At 32.5% G+C, this 22,488-nt stretch overlaps 1 protein-coding gene across 1 annotated transcript; it reads right to left on the bottom strand.

Moving 5' to 3' along the window:
* Window positions 1-1,453: 1,453 nt before the first annotated feature.
* LOC18598711 (alpha-L-arabinofuranosidase 1) lies at window positions 1,454-16,358 on the bottom strand. Its single transcript, XM_018121685.2, has 18 exons — window positions 15,927-16,358; window positions 14,980-15,162; window positions 14,556-14,610; window positions 13,486-13,697; window positions 13,045-13,166; window positions 12,777-12,930; window positions 11,933-12,002; window positions 8,657-8,802; window positions 8,500-8,545; window positions 8,326-8,378; window positions 7,681-7,825; window positions 6,812-6,930; window positions 6,621-6,692; window positions 6,438-6,541; window positions 5,081-5,137; window positions 4,765-4,963; window positions 2,839-2,985; window positions 1,454-1,786 (listed from the first exon to the last, which is right to left on the bottom strand). The coding sequence occupies exons 2-18, from the start codon at window positions 15,157-15,159 to the stop codon at window positions 1,637-1,639; spliced, it is 2,031 nt and encodes a 676-aa protein (XP_017977174.2). The 5' UTR covers window positions 15,160-15,162; window positions 15,927-16,358; the 3' UTR covers window positions 1,454-1,636.
* Window positions 16,359-22,488: the final 6,130 nt, after the last annotated feature.

Below are 22,488 nucleotides of genomic sequence, written 5' to 3'. Positions count from 1 at the left end.
GTTGGGTCTTTTTAAGCATCTAATATGGTACAAAGTGATACACCGCTACTCATGTTTCTAGCTACTGAATAACTTAAAATTAAGTGTATAAGTGATTTATGCATTTAAAACCAATTTAAGATAAAATCTAAATCTTATTGTTGGTTTCTCCCACTCTTTTATTCAAAATACTAACCAGTCGAGAATTTCTTAATTTCTTAATGGGCTAGGATCCCATTTAACATACCATAATCTTGAATGACTCAACAAATCATGATATATTAAATTAAGTAGATAACCAAGCTTATCAATTGCATTCAATATAACTCTTAGATTTATTAGGTGACACTTTTTAGCTAAACAAATCACATGTGTTTCGCCTAATGATTACCTCAAACATTATATGATCATGAGTGACTTATCCAAAGTAAGGAAGATCCATATAAACATATTTTTGTTAAAGTTGATCTTGAATGAGTCAACAAGTCAACAATGAAAAGACCTCTGGTTTTGCTATGATGATCAAAGGCAACTTAATCATGTTACTTAATATTTGATAAGGTATTTATTAATTACTAACTTTAAAGTTTCATCTTTTAAGCTTCCAACTATCTCTTTTTTCAACTTATGATGAGGTATTTATTAATTACAAACTTTAAAGTCTCATCTTTTAAGCTTCCAACTATCTCATTTTTCAACTTATGAGATCGATTGCACAACTTCATAAGTGAAGGGCATAATCATGTGTCGATCTCTTAGCTTTATCAATTTCCAATCTCGATAAAGCATTGACTAAAAACATTTAAGATTAATACTTTAATGCAATAAAATTTTCATAATTATAAAAGTTTACCATTCCTCCTGCAAAACATGTTTATTACATGAACTTTATATTAATAGTATCTTATAACAATTACACACAAATATAAAGATAAAAAATACCTTTATTAATAAATGTAATACTTAAAATAACATAACATTCCTCTATGTCCAATCAATTAGCTATAGAGCATACATTATCAGGGCATCATTATCTCTCTCACCAAGCTCGTTACTAAATTTAGGTGGCGACTTCTTTAGCTCTCCACTCTTGAATGAAAATTTTTTGTGGTGTACTCTATTAGGGCCGACGATATGGAAAAGGCCTTGTAGGCTAGATGTATAGTTTCGGCCCTTGGGGTAGCCTATAGCGCCTTAATGATCTTGATACAATTGAAATTGATAACATTTGAATCCACCGAAATAATTTATCTGAACCCAACCCAATTTAACTTTAAAACTAATCAACATGAATTGAAAATGATTCAAACTCAAAATAACTTGAATCTAATACTACTCAAACCTGAAAAGAGTTTGAATTTCTTTCCACCTGAAATGACCAATGCAACCTAACACCCTGCCGTCAAATATAATTAAAGTTTTTTTTTTTTTTTTTAACATTAACGTTGGAAATGAAAAACCAAAGGCTGATGAATAGATAAACAAGCTTGAAACTAAATAGACACAACATAGTAAATTATTTACAACAGAGTTTGGGCGCATCTGATACTTTGCAGGGATGGGATGCAAAGACAACAAGCACATATATAGTGCTAATGATTTATCGTTATTCAATGGATCATTTTTTATTGCATATAACTTCAATAGCTTACTTATTTCAAACTGAAGATACAGAGGTAGAATCAGCTTCTGTGATTCTAAGACTGACAGACTCTTTTAACAAATCAATTGAAGCGAATGAATGTGGTGAAAGTTGGACAGTCATCTCCTTGTCTGCATTTTTTAGCAGACTTTCAGTCGGTACGACCTGCACACATCAACAGAGAAAGTTAAGTGTAGTTTAAATGTTTTAAGATCTAAGTATCAAGTTTCTATCTGTTTCTTGATTACTCATGTTAATAATGCATAAGACAACAATCCCAAGTTTCGGGAATTTATATCATTTTGTTGAAGCAAACCATCTGGGAACAAATAAAGGTAATAACTGCACTGCAAATTAGTTCTTATGAGATATGCATCAAACTGTGACTATCATAAACAGACTTAATTCTTACGTTGGCGAACTAGATTATCATGGAATGGGTTTGCATTTATTTCTCCTCTCTGTTGGCTATTGGTTCTCTAAGTTATCTGTCATGCAATCAGTACAATGCACCACAACAAAATAGCCCAAATCTAGTCAATGAAAGTCTTGCAATTCAAATAGAGGTGCATATTCAGCACTTAAAGGCACTTAATTAGGGTAATGAAGATTAGAATTTGAATATTAATTACATGAGATAAAAGTTAATTGAAGTATGCAACTAAACAACCCTTAAAACAATAAGAGAATAAAACCATGATAAACAAAACAAATTTAAGAATGAGCGGAATGCATATTAAAGTTGGAAAAAGGAAAATAAAGACAATGTTGGAAGACAGAAATAGAGCTAATCTTGCTAGACACAAGCGTTGGCTGGGATTAGGACTCCAGAGTCCAAAAGGACTGTGATGATCCAAAATATTAGAGAGGAAGGTGGTGTGTTGTTTTTCAAATTAGTCATGAGAGGACCCTTCACTTATATGAACAACTGAAGATTGCACTGAATATAAGAAGGTAATAATGAGGACCTGAATAGAGTAGAAGCATATAATCTTTATTTTATAATATTTTACTTTTGGCATTGGATTATCTTCTTAACTTTTGATATATTTGTGAGGGTACTAATCAAAGCAAACAAAAAAAATTTTGAGAAGCTAACACAGTAGAAAGGTGAAGGCCATTGCAACACTTATGCAAAGATGTACAGACTTTTGTGCAAAGTAGAGAACATGCTTTCTGAACAATGAATGAAAAGCAGGGAAAAGTGGCTCTTTTACCTTCGTTGGCTCCTTGAAGGAATTTTCATCCATCAGATTAGTGGATGTGAGAACAGTCATTTTTGTACCAGACAGCTTTACAGAGTTTGGATCCAACCCACTCACAGAAATTTTGAGATTCACTGAATTGCTCCCAAAGTTTACAACCTGAAAAGTAATATTTTGCATAAAAGTGTGATATAAGCCACAAAATCAAAGACAATCATATCTTTTTATTTTGTGGGCTGATGATTGGACTAAGTAAATGATTTTGATATTTAATTGATGAGATTTTAAGAAACATGTAAATTCCAAAATGTCAAACATGTGAATTCCAAACCATCAACATTCTCGAGCTATCCTTCATAGTTTTTTCTTTTTGACTAATGTACCATTAAAAATGAAATTTGAGTAATGCATAAAATTAAAAAAAAAAAAATTAAGTAATGCAGTCTACTTTTGCACCACAAACAGTCCTGTCTGTACTTCATTTTAGATTTCTAATATACTTAAGTTTATACTGGAATGGATTTGACGAATTCATCTTCAGAATCCATAGTTGACAGTCTTCTGAGCAACAAAGGTATAACCACAACCCCCAACAGTAGAATCAAGAAGGAATACCTGATGTGCCAAAGAATTCCAGATTAAAGGTTTTCAATTAATGTTAGGCCTGATCCAAAGATATTGTATAGGTTAGGATAAATATAACTATGCCTTATTATCATGCTTTTTTAAGTTAAGAAGCATATTTTGTACTCATCAAGGATATATTTGATGCAAGCCAAGCCCATATTCTTAGCTACCAACCTAAAAATAATTGAGGAATGAATTTCTTTAGCATTGCTTCATTGTTAAGGATACCTAAGGCTGAAGCATTCTAAAGTAACACCTCCTTAGTCGTGTCCTGCTAAAAGTAACCTTCTATTGCTGTGCTAGCTTAGAAGATGATGAATAGATGAAGTTTAGACATGCTTTCGTTGAACAACAGGTCATGCATCTCCTAGCTGTAAGGCTTAAGAACCCTTGGTGTCAAAGTTTGGTTTGTCAAGTGTGGTACAGAGTCATACTACTTGCTGGGTGACTCCATAAGGCCTCAAGTTAAAGAATTTAGGACCCCTTAACCTCCAAAGGGCAATTATTCTCCTCATCAGCTTGTTTTTTCTTCTAAGAATAAAATTTCCTAATATTCAATCCTTCATTTTGCTACTATTCTACATCAACCCCCTTCCTGAAAAGTTAGTTGGATTTTAGAAAATTGAGAAATGTTAAACTGATATTCAGCACAAAAATATATTTGTTTCTCACATTCTTCTGCTTTCTTCTGAAATGCCAAACTCTTCACCTCAACAATCTACTGGTGTCAGAAATTAACAGACAAAAAAAAAAATCCCACAAACACTGAGCTTCGATTTTTTGGTAATCTGACATCAGGGCTGGTAAACCATAGGTCCAATCTATGAAGCAAATATCTATGTAAAAAATATAAGGTCGATGGGGCTGCAAAACTTTTGACTGACAATGGCCAAAATAAAGAGGGCGGGTAACAATAACCAATTACACAACCTGAATGTGCAAATACATGCACCAAAAAGGAACAAAGCAACAATTTCATGCATTTATACATACCAAGAGACTATCTATCTATCTATCTATATATATATATATAGGTGCAACAAGGTTCTTCTACGTAATGCACATTCAGGGAAATCAAGTCTGAAGAATTTTCCTTATTTAAAGATGTGTAGCATGAACTTCCATACGTTAAAGTACAGATTTTAGATTGTTAAGCATATTCACACACCCTTGGTACCTAAGGAGGTTTGCAAGCACATGGATAATTATGCTACTAATATTGTTAGGCAAGAGGAATGCACATATAATAAGTAAGTTACCTAAATTCTAAACACATTTCCAGAAAAATGTCATGATCTCCATGTTACAAACCTTTATTCTTATGTACGTTTGGTCATCCTTTGAGGTTTGCCAAGTAATTGCAGAAGCAACAAGGGACATAGAGGAATTTGTTTGAAGTGTTGCATTAAGAAGAGTCGCTCCACTTGACTCTATGAAAAAATGTTGCACCCAGTAGCTAGGAGTCCCATATACCTGATAGGAATCGAAGACAATTGCATCTGGGTTCCACCTTAACAACAAAGTTTGTCAACATTAAATTTATAACATAATTGAGAATTACATAAGGAAATTCTAAATTTTAAATAGAAATTAAAAAGAAAGAGAAAGAGAACATTAAGAAAAATACCGCCTGTCATTGGAATTTACAAAAAGTGGCGCATAGCTAGCCATCTGAACAACATCACTGCAGGAAAGAAAATATTCAGTAGCTTCTACTAAAAAATTGATCTTGAAGCACATTTTAGGTATATAAACAATTGTGAGCTAGAAACACTTTTAACAGTTATACAAGAATGTATCAGAATTGTTGCACTAGAGTTTCATCCAATGTATCAGATTTGTTGCACTAGAGTTTCTTCCAGTTTCCCATGTTAGTGCTAGCATTTTAAAAAGTCTTCAGCAAAGAGCCAATTATTGTAGTAAAACTTTAAAGTTGTTTGGAAGAAACCCAAAAATAGTAAATCAACCTCTGACACATTTACTAATGTGCCAGCCAGTTGGGCTTTGCATTAAGAGCCCAGCATAGGCCCATCCTGGAAAATTAGAATGAGGCATCTCTGGGACCATCCTTAAGAGCAGGTTGCAGTACTACAAAAGATAAATGTTTGAGTTAATTACATATTTATACCCAAACTATTGTGGAAGTGTCGATTTGGTATCTGAAAAAAATTTGCAATTAAGTACTCTAATTTTCATACCATTAAACAGATTACACATTAAACTAACTTCGTTAGCCAAAGGATAATGTATCCATAAACACCAAAGCAGAACATGTCATGCATCTAAAAACATCCCATGTTATTATCTTTTCCTTTTTCTAATTTTTATCTCAATTTTAAAAAATATTGAATTAAAAATAAAAACAAAAAATCCAGAAAAAGCAAAATTCTGGAAAAAAAATCCAAAAAAAATTAATAAAAAAAGACCGGAGGGAAATCGGCAGAGAGAAGAGGGAATGAGAGGAAGTGAAGAGAGAGAGAAGGGAGAGGGTAGGGGAGGGGAAGGGGTTGCCGGCCGGCAGGGGCAGCCCTCTCTTCTGTCTCCCTCTCCCTTTCCCCTTTTAAATTTTTCTTCCCATTTTTTCTCTCTACCAGATTTTTTCTTATTTTTTCTGATTTTCTCTAATTTTTCCAATTCTTTATTTATCCTTAATTTTTTTAATTTTTATTTCCCAGGTTTTTATTTTTTAATTATATAAAAAAAAATTTTTGGAATTTTTTTTAAAAGAAAAATGATGTGACTTTTTTAGAAGGTGCCACGTTCTTATTGATTGTATTTGGTGAGCAGTGACGAACAAAGGCATAGTTCCAGTACTTAATTACAATTTTTTTTCTTCAAGTATGAAAACGGCAATTTTACTATAATTTGGGTATTAAAGATGTAATTAACCCTATATATTTACTTGAAAATCTTAATCCTGAAGGGAGGGACCTGACAATATTATATGTCCAAATGCAATATGTTTTATTAAAAAAAAAAAAGACCTGTTCTTTTCCAGTCCAATAAGAAATCCAGCCTCAGCGAGTGCTGCTAAAAGACTTCCAGTGCCAGCATCTTTTCCAGTGACAGCATATTCACTAACAAAGGCCTGCAATGCGTTGAATGACAGAATCATCAGACAGCCAAATCCAAATATCAAAATGTTATTGATAACCACCTTAACATACCTTTGGACCCGTTCGTGATGTACGATCAAATTGATGGGACATGGAAAACAAGTTGCTGGCAGATGTATAAACCTATTAAGAAATCAAGCAAAAAGCTGTTCATCATCCCATCCATCCATATTCTTTATAGAAACAGAAAAGGAGCAAAAGAAACAATGAAAGAACTAAGCCCGCCATGTCAAGAACTTTACATGAAAATCATAAAAGTCAGCTGGGTGGTCCAACTGGTGAGAAGATCCATCACAGTTTGAAATCATTTTGATATCTGGGTAGGCACGTCTTATAGCATCATAGAACTTGAGGTAATTTCCTGCTCAATCCAAAATAATAAAAAAGTGAGTCTCTAAACTGTCTGAAATTTTTAAATGAAATAACCATTTGCCACTAAAGAAACACAGTGGTTGACTTAGAACTTGGCATTGCATTAGGGTAACAAAAAGGTGGTTAAGTGGTTTGGACAGCAACTGCAATGCCAGATGGATTCAAAAATTTCACTCCAAAACAAGGATTGAAGGAAAAATGGCTTTACACCATGGTTTGCCAAACCACAATTTCTCAAGCATGCTTTTCAAATTCAGAGGTTTGCAACCCAACCACAATGTGAAACCAAACGTTGATATTCCTGAAACTACACCAGGAACAAAAAGATAAGGAAACTGCATTAGCAGCTCATTGGATGAGCTCCTATGCTTCCTCAGTCACACGCATCAAATTAAGAAACCAGTAACAGCAAGAGCAAATTCATTAACTCTTGAAAGCAAGCAGCTCCACTTAAATAATAAATAAGTACCAGCAATCCTTGTGCATGCTTTCCGTGTCTCCTAAGACACCTCTTTTTTGAAATTTGGCAACATCAGATATCAAGGACCAGACACTATATCCACCTTCATACAGACAATACAATGAGAATTTGTCTTCATTTGCTAAACTAGTTTTAACAAAAAGACTTACTAGTGAAATGAATTAATGTCAAAAAGCCTGCATAAAAGATTCTCATTTATAACTGCCATCTCACTATCAAATATATATACATATGCAAGTGCAAGACAAGTATCCAGACCTCGGTAATTCTTTTTTCCACAATCCTCATTCCCAATAGCAACATATCTCAAGTCAAAAGGTTCTGGATGTCCCATTGCAGCTCTAACAGCACCCCACTCAGAATTCGGATCACCTCTAGCAAACTCAATACCATCTAGGGCTTCCTGCAATCAACACATTATAAACAATAACACAGTATAAAACAAGTAGTACCACATCTAGTAATACCATCCTGTACTGATTTTTTCTTCTAATCTAATTAAAGCTCACAGATGCAGAGGGTTTTAAAATATATAATTTAATTAAAAAAAATGAAGCATTATAAACTTTTGTTTCTTGGAAAGAAAGAGAAAATTATGAAAAAGTTGGGCTACACTGGAACCACTGGATTTCAAAACCCTCAAATCCCAACCCTTCCATATCCTACCTCATTCAATCAATTAAATTTAGAGAACTTAAATTTCCACTGGAGCAAGTGCTGATCCTCACCCTTTTCCAATTAGTTTAAGCCAGTATCTCTAGACAGATAGATTACTTTTTCCTTCTTGTTATCTTATATGAACACTAAATTCATGTGGTATTTAAACCTGATTCACTTATATTAATCAGAAAATAATCTTTCTAACCACTGTCATGGGAACACGGAAGAATCACGGAGACTTACTTGCACAAAAGGTAAAATGGTGGATGTATCAACTTGATCATTGTGACTAATTCCTGTAAATTTTGATACAGCACAAGGAAAAGGTAAATTGACCATAGACAATAGTAAATAAGTTACATAACTTGAAAAGGAAAGAAAACAAATAAAGAATAGGGTGATGCACATGCAAAATACCATTGTTGAACACCCATATTGGCAATGCATCAAGGTCCTCTGCTAACTGCAGTAAGATAATAATAATTTAAAATGTTATGCACTTAAACAGTGCAAATTGAAGTACTTCATGTTCAGAAGAACTCGATAAAATCCTACAAAGGGATAAGATACCCACTTGAAGAAACTCAAAGTAACCAAGTCCATCATCAGTCCAGTACATCCAAACATCACCAAAATGCCCTGGTCTTTCTTCCCAAGGTCCAATGCTTTCTTTCCAGCGAAATGCATTTCTTAACCATTCACCTTCCACAAAACAGCCACCTAATACAATATAATTAAGAATATGTAGCATTTTTTAGCTGTTAACTTATGAGAAATCTAAGATAATAATGCTTAGAAACACATCATAAGGACAGCAGGCAGCAAATAAAACTAACAAGGAAAATGATACAGCAGATTATAGAACTGAAGGATCTACTTACATTGAATGAATAAGAAATTTCCTACAGGTATTTGATTCACAAAACACTGTTTATAAAATGTTGTCAGAAGAGTTCCCAATTGAATTACGTCATAGGTTGAAGCTCAGCCAAGGTTCCAAGAATTTTAATAGGAATTCTGTGATTTTAAACAACCATCTAATAAACTATACATCAATACTAAATAAAACATCTAAAACAATATTGCTTAAAAACACATCATAAGGATAGCAGCTACAAATTAAAAGAAACAAGATAAATGATACAGCAGATTTGAGAATCGATCTACTAATATTTAACATGAAATTTTCCCCATGTGACCTAGTTCAGAAAATAAATCTTTCTAAAATGTCATCACAAGAGATCCACATGAAATAGAGGCTAGTATTTTTATTTGAAAATTAGGGATCAGGTTGGGCAGATTTTCAAATTAAAAAATCAGGGTTGTTGGGGCCTCAGGGGCGAGTTTAAATTTCCTTGGCCTATGGTATATATAAAAATATTTTTTTAATTTTTATCTATATATTATAGATATATATAAAAGCATGGATATAATTTTTTTTTTACGAAAAAGGAAATCACTATTTTTTATATTTTTAAATCACCACTTTAAATTAATTTTTGTTTCTTATAATTGAAAATTATACTCATAATTAATAACAGGATGTATTTACTAGATAGAAAAGAGTGCTAATTACATTAAATTGCTTTTCTCCAATATGATTTACTTCAAACAAAATACTACTCCCTCCATCTCTTTTTTTTTTGGTTCATCTTTCCTTTTTAGGATGTCCCAAAACTGTGTTTTTTTCCTTTTTGTGAACAACTAGTGCTCTTACTTTCTCTATATTCTAAATTTAATTTTCATTTTTTTCTTTTTAGCTTTAAAAACTATGGAATATCAATACTATTTAAAAAATAGTTCAAAATTCTAATACAAAATACACTAGAATCAAAATTTCTTTCAAAAACTCTATGAAAGTCAAATAGGGACATACAAAATGGGATGTAGGGAATGGCTCGTATAAATGAATTTATTTGACCATTGTTCTACTTCAAACGTCAAAAAGGAAGAAAAGAAAAGGTAATCACAAGTTATGATGCCGAACTGATCAAGTCTCATTTTTAATGAATAATTCTTCTCTGTTCTCATTGCTAGGGCAGGTTTTATAATTATAATTACATAGAGAGTGTAATCGATTAAAGTGTAGAAGAAAAGATAGGAAATCAACCAGGCAAGAGATAGTTGACTAAATATTTTCTTTAAGGAGCTAAACTGGTTCAGAGAAGATTCAAGAAAACTGAAGGTCTGGTATAATTGACTAAGGAAGAAAAGTCAAGCAACAGAACCTGTAAAGGACATTCAGAAACATAGCAGTAATTTGTTTGAACATTAGTCTTTGGAGGCATAAACTTTGAGCTTATTTTATTTATTTATTTTTTAATGGTAAAGACTAGCAGTTGAACTCTTTGCTAAATGTTGCCTTGAAAAGCTAGTAGAATGCATATTTATTATCTTCTGAAAAAAGAGGGAAAACAAACAAAAGTACCAATCAATCTGTAAAAAAGGCCACTTGCTAACTTAACACCAAATATCTAATGCTGTTACATGGAATCTTCACTTCACCCTAACATACCTGTGTTTGATGCTTCTTGGACTGTAAACTATTCATATGGGTATGGCGCTTGAATCCCAAAATTAATGCAAAAAATGTTAAAAACATGGTGTACCCATCTGGGACACATAAATGGCACCCTGATGAGGCGGGTACATAGCTGGCACAGCTAAAACAAACTGCTAAGACCCACCCAAACCCAAACTGGAGCCAACCTAATTTGACCACAAAGCTCAACTACTTGAACCTGCCTAACCCAAACTCAAAACAAGCAGAAGTTAAATTCAGTATAATTCAAAATTTCCCTTTTAAATATTAATTTGATTACAAATCATGGATATAACACAAACTATTAGTCTATTATAACTTTAAAAAATATAAAATCTCTTTTCCTACTTTTTTTATTTGTAAATATGGTCAGGGGTATCCCCAGGCTTTGCCTGGGCCTAATCCCCTTCCTGGACAATCTTAAGAAGAACTCACCTACATCAGCCTGGAACATAGATCTCTTTTCTTTCTCTTGTATTGTAATACAATAACCATGATTTTTGTTGTTTATAAAAATTATATTTTTAATTTTAATTTATAAAAATCATTGTTTATATTTATATTCATATACTTTTTTTTTATTATCTACCTTTTAACAAAATTCTAAACATCTAAGAAACTAATTAACGTCACTTCAAACCTTTGGAGTTAAGGTTGATCTTGTAAGACTTAACAGTAATTCATGGTGAACCTAGTTAGTGAATGGTAAACTAAATGATAATAATCAATGTAATAAAGATGAATATAAAGCATCAACCAAATCAAAATCATTAATGAATTTTTTGGGGCAAATTATTAATATTTGACGTAAAATAATTCTAAATTAGTATATAACTTTTTTTTTTGTCCTTTTATATGATCTAAAGATTTTTTCAATTATCTTTAAGATTTCAAAAATCAAAATTGAACGTGAGCCACCAATCAAGAAAATGAGACCTTGCTTAACTTAATTAAGCAATATAAATCTAACTCAAAGTGAATGATTTTAAATGTCAACCACTTGGACCCAAAATGACTGAAACCCAAAGTAACCCAAGACCGAATGAACGACCTAACCAATTGCCACCTCTAGATAGGTTGAGGCTATAAAGGAAGGGCTCACTAAAAGAAAATGTATCATAGACGGGTATACAAAAAAATGAACTATTCTAAGCATAAGGAGCTAATATAACCAAGACACTGAAGTTAAGAGATCATCATCAGAATGAAAAATAAAACATCCCCAAGGACATAGAAATTTTTCAACATAGTGACTATATATGGAACAATCCAACCCAAGCAGTCAAGGCACATAACATAGTACAATACCTGGAAATCTGATAAATCGAGGTTTTATATCTGCAAGCATTTCAATGAGGTCATTTCGGAAGCCATGCCCCTGTGCCAAGATCATTAAACAACTAAAGATTAAGATTATATAGAATATGTATGACAGCTTAAAATTGTGAACAAGCTCATGTCATAGCAAAAACACAAAACTGCAACCCATAATGCACAATCTCCCTCTTGTTCTTTCAGAACTTATTTAACTTTTGTAAATTACTAACTATGACCAAAGAAAAACTAGAAGCTAATAGTACATCAGCTAGTATTTTTCGATCTCTGTTTTTATTTTTGAAAACTACTAGGAAAACTTGTTTGGTAACAATATTTATATTAAAATGAAAAAAAAAAAACAGAAAACTAAAACAAAGAACCAAAATTCCAAAAGGTGTTTTTCACTCTGTACACAGATGAAGAGTGCAATTTCTTAGCTCAAAAGTATGAGAAGTAATGACTCCTCACATTTTGAATATATTATTCTACTCATATTAGGTTTTAATTGGCTTCAACAAGTTAATTGCTCTTCAAAATTCTCTATACATGGATTTTCATCAGATACACTTGCTTCTTGTATTTTACAAGATATATCTACAGAGTTTTCAAGCCACCAACTACATATTTTTAATCCGGACATCCTCTTGTCATCTTTAGGAAGACAAACATCAAGATATGATGCCAGGACAACTAATTTAAATATGCAAAGCTATTCCCACAAAGAAATCTCATATCATCAGGTTACCATACTATGGAAAGATATTAGTCGCTGACCAAATCACAAACACAAATTAGTCATTTTCCAGTATGTCACAGTTAAGAAAGAAATACAAACCTTGTAAGTGTCCAGAGGCATAGCTGACACTTGATCAAACCATATCACACCTTCTTTTGTTGTTGTTAGTTGCAGCCTAGAATTTTGGTTTGTTGCTTTGGCTTCCAGCAGAACCTCCATCTTTGTCCAGTTTGAAACATCAGAAGCAGAAGCTCTGCAAGGGCAAGGATATGCACTCTAAGGCATCTGAAAAATAAAATTCTGGAAGGAAGGAACCATTAATCACACAACACCTTCCAGATTATATGTATATTAGTCAGGTTCTTACATTATGTTAGCAGAAGCGAGTGTCTGCAACCCGTTTGAGCCCGAAAATGATACAGAAATATTAACCGCTGCTGTTGAGCGAACATAAAATACGACTTTGTAGCTTTTCCCTTGTTCAATATTCTGAATGAGAAATGAAGTAGAATGCTGTAAATTGGCAAACATTTGACCAAAAAGTAAAGGAACAAAATTTGCAGACATGCTGCTTGAGATTTTACAATCCTGCTGTCTAAACAATTAAGAAAAAAAAAAGTACATACTAACAAAACATCTTGGCAGAGAAAAGTTCATCCCATTAGTCTAGATTTTACTTCAATTCTTCAGCAAGAAAGAGAGAGAGAGAGAGAGAGAGAGGAAACATGATACACGTACGTACATACATACACACACAGACTCAGACATCTATATAATAATATTTAATATGATACAGATTTGTCCTCACCATGCCCCAGAACCCTGGGTTGTAAATACCAACTCCCCCAGATGGACAGATATGAGTGCCTTCGCTATCACAGAGCACCTCCATTCGGAGGGCCACCTTGTTATGTTCAAAACATGATGAGCGGTCTGTTGACACAATTAAAGATGACTCATCCCCAATTATGGACCACGGATAAATGTTTGAGGGGATATTAGATCCCCCAGCTTCAAAACCTGGAAAGAAGAAAACATTATAACAATTCTCAGCCTCTGCAAACACAGATGGTAGTATAGAGACTTGAGATTGTTTACTGATGATTTATATTTTTAAAAAGGAAGTATAATCACTATCTAGAAGTTGTATTTCTGACTCCACCATTTGAAGTTGATCAAATCTGCTGAAGCAGGCTAGCTTACAGCCACCAAGCTATCAAACTCAAAAACAAGATCTTGTGCAAGCACATTAATTAAAAAACAAATGCTCGTCTCATATCAACAGTTATGGCTAAAAGGAATAGCATAATGCACTCAGTTATGAAGTTCTTCCAAATGATTGAACATATCAGGTACCTTAAAAACCAACCCAAACCCACAAATTGAAAAGAGCACAGACCAATAACAAGAAGGGAGATACAAACTGAATAAGAGAGACCAAAAAGCACACACAAAGCAAAATCAACCAATCTATAACAAGAAAAGTAGCTAAATTCCATGCAGATCCAATTAAAAATTAAATCTCTTCCATGAAAATGAGGTATGATCCATCTAGTGATCAAAAGTTTTGACTGGCTCTTCATCTCAGCCACAGCCTCCAATGCCTTACTCCCTCACCAAGCCAAAGAAAAGAAAAAGTAAAAAGTTGTAAAAATTGAATAAGTGGTTGATTTCACATTTGGGCACTAATAAAAACAAGTACTTTAGTCTAGCCAAAAACATTGATCTGTCAAACTTGCAATTCACAGATCAAGAACTTTGAACTTTTTGTCATTAGTAGGTATACAACCAATTATATAATTTAAACACCCAAAAGAAAGAATTTCTTCTTTTATTATTTCTCTCTAATTCCAAAGATTATAAGGTTTTCAAACAAACCTCTGTTGCTTACAAGCTCTGCCCACAGCCCACCGGCACCAGCATGGTTGATCTCCTGTAGGACAGATTTTAAATGGATGCACTCGCTCAACAACCAACAGAAATGTTATAACATCACTAAACAAGGTCAATCAAATACTGCAGAAAGACTGAAAGCTCTGGATGAAAGTAATTCAAATTGTCAGTTTTCTCTGGAATAACATCTTTTGGTAGGTAGAACAAGAGGACATCTTAGTTTTTTTTTTTTTTTTTGAAGAGAAGACATGTTAGTAAGTATCTAATAAATCAATATATTCTGGGAAGTATTTTTTTCTTTTTTAGAAAAAAAGAAACATTTGTAAATGTTAGTAATGTCAGACGTCTGATATATTAAAGATGCAATGACAAAGCATCTGAATTGGAAGCAAATATTAATCGGACTAACCTCAAAGAATATTCCAAAGAGTGTATCAGGTATTGGGTGGCCTGAACCTTCAGAAGCATCTATAAGCAGCTGAGCTGTCTGGTTTGCTTCAACTCCATCAGCCAAACATTGATAGGAAAAGCAAACACTGATGAAGAGGAAGAGAAAAAGCACACTGCAAGGAACCTTGTGATAACCCATTGCCTGCTCACCACATACAGCATAAGAAACAGCATTGCGAAGCATGCATATACATATATATATGTATACATATACATATATATATGTATATATACATATATATGTATAGTATACATATGTGTGTAAAACACTCGTTAGTGTTGGGGATATTCATGTAAATAGAAAAAAGCAAATACATACAATATAAAGGGTAATATTAAGTTATATGACAATCAATTGAGCTAAAAGGAAGACAGGTATAAACAAAATCTCTGGTCAGAATTCATAAAAATAGCTAATTCAGTTTATCCTTATCAATTGACAGAAAAAGGAAACCATAAAGTAAATGAAGAGCATGAACGGGAACGATGTGCAGTAGGCAAATAAGATAATTGAGGCCAAATATAGAAAACACAGTGACTAACAGCTATACAATGAGAAAAATTTAAGATAAAGCCACAAAACTAGAAAGTTCATTAATAATCAGACAGTGTACTTGCTTTCAAAGTTGCAGGGAACATGACCGAGTGACGAAGAAAGATATGATCAATGGAATAGAAGATGGAACAGAAGTGATAAGATGCTATCACCCAAAACAAATTCAGATATTGCCCAGAAATTAAGGGGGCAAAAAGCAAAACAAAAGCAGCACTTGTTCAGCCACACTCTCAGTATAGAAACCCAAGCATTCGAGAAACTAAAAAAAGACGAATTGAGAAGGATTAAAGTGCAGGGAATAGGGATCAAAACAATCCCACAAAATTCTGGGGAAGAGAAAAAGGATTTACCTGGTCAAGGAAGGAAGGAGGGAGTGACGGAGAGTGCCGAGGACATTGGTTTTTGTACTACTCTAATCCATGCTTTGATCGTTTTCGGTTTGCCTTGCTTTCACGTCAGCAAACAAGACCGTATTTATTTGTTTATATCTTCCAATCTTTGTCTCCTCTCCTCTCTTTGCTTTGCTTTGGCGATTTGGGCTATGGTGGTAGATTGCAAGCAACTCAAACTGTTAACTTGTTTTGTTTAAGTCAAGATTTCTGTGTGGTCCCCCCCCCCCGCTCCGCCGGGTAGGCACTGCTTGTACTTATCTCTTTCTCGTCATTAAGAATCCGCCCCTCCAAGTATTGCTTCATTTCATTTCCTCTTCTGGATTTTGTGCTTCCATGTTGACTGTTAACGACTTTTAAAACAAAGCTTATCCTTAACTTGGACTTATTTTGCTCTACCAACTGGTATTCTACATGCACTTAGCATGCCATTCTGATTACATAACTATTACGGAATATATACAAATGGAAGAGAAGTCCACTTAGTGTTTATTTGGTTTTTTTTTTTTTCAGTTTATTTACCTCTTAAAAAGTAAAAATTAAACCAAACATAAATTTTAAAAACTCTTAAAAAATAATTTTTTTTCAAAAAATAAAATTAAAAAAAAAAAGAACTTTTGAAAAAGCTCCTATGAGAAGCTTTTTCTTCTTTTCTTTTAAAAATGCAAGAGAATTTTTATTTTTGTTTCAAAAATATTCTCATATATTAAATACAATTACAATATTACCCTCTAAAAAAAATACATTTTATGATAATTTTAACCAAAATTATAACTTATAAAAAGAAATTTAACAAATAACTTTAACTTAATTTTAAAAACAATTATTTTTCATAAAAGCTTCATAATAGTTTTTAAGTTAAAAAAAAAGTTAGGCCAAACAGGCTCTTATACTATATTAGTGTAAACAACTAATAAATACACGCATTATTATTGATTATTATTTATTACACCCTTTTTATATTTTTTATATAATTTTTATTTGGGTATAATATAAGAAAAACAGTCCCTTAACTATTTAAGAAAATTTAAATAAATTTTTATTCTTATATTATGTTTAATCAAAACCTTATATTTTTATTTTAAGAAAAATAAATCTTTATAACTAACAGTTGACTAATTGATGTTAGTCAAAATGTCACTTATTATTTTATGTCTCATGATACTAACATGACATGCAAACATGTTATAATAGATAATGTTGGTTATTTTCAAAATAAAAAAATTGTCTCTTATCATGGAAAGCTATCATAGTTCAAAAATTATCAGACAATTGGAAAAACACCACAAATAAAAAGTTTATATATGAAAAATTATCTTTGCATATTGAAGCTTAAAAGTTATATCTTACGAAACAAGTGATTGTCTTTTTATAAGGTTAAATGAAAAGTTATCTTTTCATATTGTGTTTTATAAATGAATGGTTGCAATTTCAAAAGTTCATTATTGAAACATCTTTTTATCCAAAAGTTGCATCTTACAAAATGTAAAAACATCTTTTAAACAAAAAATTGGCTTAATGAAAAAGTTGTGTCATTGAAGAAGTGATACTTGCAAGTATATATAAAGGGCTTGGCACCAACCATTTGGCCACATCAAAACAAAAACAAAACAAGAACAAAAAAATCAAGAGCAAGGTAAGTGTTGTGTTTTGAAAATTAATTTAGAAACTTAAGTTCCCATCAACTAAAGTAAGCTCTAAAACTGAACAACTTTACAAACCTTCCGGTATATCTAGTAGTCTACTCTCATAAAATGCAAGATGGAGTTAGACATTGGTTTCATTGTATTCCTAAAGCTATTCACATTATTCCTCTTTGTATACTGAGTGGTGGAGACAAAATAAGTCTTAAAGATAGTGTCTATTGAAAGGCTCGCCTTGAAGTCGATTTTGCCGATTCTTTAAAATCCATCTAAACCCCATTTGTACTAACAATTTTAAGACTTATTTTTTATGGTGCTAGAATTTAAAATGGTTTCACTTAAAGAGATGGCTACCAACATTGTCATGCTAGATTACTTTAAAGGAGGAAAACTTTATTTGGTGGCAGAAAAAGATATGCTTCCTCACTCTCAAAGTTGCTAATGTTCTAGATATACCAAGACCAGATGAAGAAGGTGATGAAGAATCCATAATCAAACTCATTTAAGGTAAAAATCGGATAATGATTACTACATATGCATGGGACACATTCTTAATTGAATGTCAGATGCATTATTTGATGCGTACTAGAATGAAAATAGCAATATGCATCTAAAACTAGTGCAAAACAACTTTTGGACAAATTGGAAGCAAGATGCATGGCCAAAGATGTAAATAGCAAGAAATTTCTAGTTAGTCATTTCAATAACTACAAAATGGTTGATAATCGTTCTATTGTGGAGCAATTACATGAGCTTGAACGTATTCTATATATGTCACGACCCGGAACTCCCATCGAGCCCGTGACAACCGCGGCGACTTCCCGATAGGCACTCATTACCTCGAATGCCGATCGAAACCCCGCAAGGCTTAACATCAGCTTCCGCATCTCCCCGGTGAGCGACAGTTATTAAATCTCACATTTCAAGAAATTATAAGTCATTTCTAAATCAAAACAATAAAATATTACTTTCTGGCTCACAGGGGCATTTTCGTCGTTTTTCTTCGAAAATACCGAAACTCGCCAAAAATATGGTATAAAAGCTAAATATATTCATACATACTTTAAATCAAATAACTGAAGAATAAAATTACTTTTACAGTGACACGTGGGCCCCCAATTGACTAAGAAGATGTAGGGCTACGAACCCTTACTTTCTAGGATGCAACTTCGAGATTAATTATCATCTTAATCAACTATCAATAAACTGTCCTGAGCCTGAAAAATGTATAGGAAGAAGGGGTGAGATTTTATAATCCCAGTGAGTAAATAGATACCATATAAAGTATCTAAAGTCGAGTAAATGGAGACAATAAAATATCCCATCCCAATATGCATTTCATAACTTAGAAATTTATTCCATCCCATGAAAACAATTATAATTCAATTAAAATGATTTTCAAGGCTTATGTTTCTCATAAAATTTGGCTCAAGCCAAAACTCATCCTCGGGAATACTTGATCGTCATCAAAGCATCCACTCGAGTCCGCCAAGACTGTTAAAACGACTTATTTATATAAAACAACTGTCCCTTGGTGTTGGCTGAATCTCACTTTCACGTGGTGGTAAAGCGTGAAGTGGACTCAAACCCCTCCACAAGAGTTACCCTACGCGCCTCTCCCACAGAGGTAAAATAAATTAGCCGGGTTTACTGAGCCCCTCTAATAGGATAGTCCACGGAAACCTGCCATTGCAATGTAAGTCAACCCCACCATAATCATAAAATAGTTTAACAGCATAACAATGCAATTTTTTTATAATAACTAATTTGCATGGCAAACCACAATTCATGTAATTTCAATACAATAAACCAACCAAGCATGCTCACACTATCATAAGCCAATTGAATTAAAAATACAATTCATACTTAACAATCACAGTCTCCATGTACTCTATTTTAAAAAAATAACATTCATCATTAATTTCAAACAATTTATAAAATCATTTTATAAAAACACATATATTTATAAAACACGAAATTTATCCTTTTTAAATCCATTTTTCATAAAATTTATAAAATTTCATAAAAACTACCTTAGATAAATTAAATGATAATAAGTTTACTCACAGTATTAGGAGTAGAAATACTCATATCCTCCGCCCTCGGGTGCAGTCTCTTACCTGAAACAATTGACTCACCACCTATCCATAATCCATGACACAAAATTCAATAAATTGTGTCAATTTATCATAAATTATTTCAAGCTCTTATCCATGCGTATGCACTAGATAGGGTTTGAAATGTCTAGACAATCGCTTAATTGCGGTGTCCGACCTAAGTCGCTTATACACGGTGTAAATTCCTAAAATCTCCAATTCAACTCCAATTCCATCCATTTCAATTTCAATTTCAATTATCCAATTATATCCACAATACCTCAATGACTGTGAATTTGGTCCAATTTATCAGTTCGAACTATAAATTACGCTTTTACCCCTAGTGGGTAAAAATTTTAATTTATTACACCGAAAATTCCCATTTAATTTCCAACCTCATAATTCATCATTTTTCCACCCAATTCTCTTAAAATAAAGTCAACCTCATCCTCACATACCATTGGCTAGATTCGGCCTAGAGAAATTCATGGAGAAAATAAATATTTTTCTTGTTGTTTTACTCATAAACATGCTAAACCAACACTATACACTAACATAGCTCAAAATCAAATTTATCTAACAACTTTCTCTCTCTAAACCCATATGACCAGAATTGAAATCATCCTCAAATCACATGATTCAACCATGGAAAATGATGGGAAATGCATGGGAAAGGTAAAGCACAAGACAAATTTAAGAAATGTTACCTTTTTTTCACTTGATTTTTGAATTTCCACCAATTTTCCCTTTAAATTTCTTGGCTAGGGTTTTATTTTCTCTTTTCTCTCTCTTGTTTCTTGCTTGGCCGAATGTTGAAGAAGAAGAATGGGTTATGGGCTGATTTTTTTATGCCTTTTTATTAGTTTAATGAAATAATATTATTTTATTCATATTTTGAATATTTTATTAATTCATTTTTTTTTCTAGCCATTCACTTGTCCTACTTTTTCCACCACTCATTCCTTTTGACTTATCCAAGTCTTAAGTGAAATTTCCAGATTTTTTCAAAGTTTTGGTGGAGTAAATTTTTCAAAATTACACTTTTGCCCTCAAACTTTTTAAAAATTACATTTTTGCCCCAAAAGTTGAAAATTTTCCATAATGCATAATTTTCACTCCTCATACTCATATCACACTCCAAATAATTAAATTTGATCAAAATCCTTTCAAAAATTAAATTTTTGATTTTGGGTGATAAAATTACCATTTTGCCCCTATACTCTAAAATATCAAAAACTCATATTTTTCACTACTAAATCTTCCAATTGTACTTCAATACTCATGTCATACTCAAACATGTCAAATGGGGCTAAGAAAATCTTTTCCAAAATTTTCCATTTTGTCCTCAAATTGCAAAATGACCATTTTGCCCCTAATCGGTCAATTTTTCGGATTGACTCCAAATCGGACCTCAAACTCCGAATTACCATTTTGAGTCGTCCCTGAATTGTGAAATTCTCAATTTCATCTTTAAGATCTTGATTTTATCTTGTTCGATGTTTAATCGACTTAAATGTACTTCTAGGGGCAGTATCATCTTTTGTCAATTTCTCAGGCTTTCTCAATATACAAACATTCTATCGAGTATGTGAATGACACTGTAATTACTTTATAGAGCAGGGTTTGACAAAATAGCTTTAAGCAATATGATCTTAAAATGAACAAAGCTATGGTGGCATCTTTTATAATTGATAAGCTTCCCCCCTCATAGAGAAACATAAAAAAAGTTTAAAACGTAAAAAGGAAGAAATGTTTCTCGAGGACCTTAGTAATCATCTTCAAATAGAAGAAAATTATCACAAACAAGAAAAATTCAAGCAAGATGAAAATAAAATGATTTTAATGAAAAGAATTTTGAAACTTCGAAGGCCCATGTGATGGAACACAAACCATTAAACAAGTTGGTCTTACACAAAAAAAGAAAATATCCTATTGGTATGAATGACAAAAGTTATAAGATCAAAAGGAACAAAAAGGAGCCATTTTCCATTGTAACAAACTTGGTTACTTCAAGGCGAAATGTAAACTTTGGAAAAACAAGACACAAGATGTGAACAACAACAAATTTGTGGCTATGGTTTCCAAGGTCAATCTTCTCCAAGATGATGGAGCATGGTGGATTGACACTAGTGCAACTAATCATGTATGTAAGGAAAAGAGTTTCTTTAAGACTTTGGAAGTAGTCAATGATGGAACCGTGCTGTACATGAAAAATTCCTCCATTACAGAAGTGAAAGGAAAAGGCATCGTGGAACTCATGTTTACTTATGGAAAAATGCTTGTATTAAACAAAATCTACTATGTATCGGAAGTTAGAAAGAATCTTGTGTCAAGTGATTTGTTGAATAATATGGCTTCAAATTAGTATTTGAAACAGATAAGTTCATCTTTATAAAAGGTAGACAATAGGTGAGAAGTGGATACTTATGTGAAAATGTGTTCAAACTTAATATTAATAAAAATGTTACTAGTTTTACTTATATTAATGCCTTATTTAATGTTTATGATAGTAAAGCAACATTGTCTAATTTATGGCATAATAAATTAGGTCATATTTATTATAGAAGAATGCATGATATGGCTAAATTATAGTTGATACCTAATATTGATGGAAATAATGATACGTGCGAGACATGCATGATTACTAAAATCACAAGAAGCTCATTTCCTAAGGTAGAAAGAAACTCCAAATTACTTGCATTAATACTTTTCGATGTTTGTGGTATGCATAGTACTCCATTTATTAGTGGAAAGAAATACTTTGTAACATTTATAGATAACTTT

Source organism: Theobroma cacao, chromosome 5 (assembly GCF_053813885.1).
Source record: "Theobroma cacao isolate CCN51 chromosome 5, ASM5381388v1, whole genome shotgun sequence".
NCBI lineage: Eukaryota > Viridiplantae > Streptophyta > Magnoliopsida > Malvales > Malvaceae > Theobroma > Theobroma cacao.
This window is presented reverse-complemented; position numbering and strand designations above follow the sequence as displayed.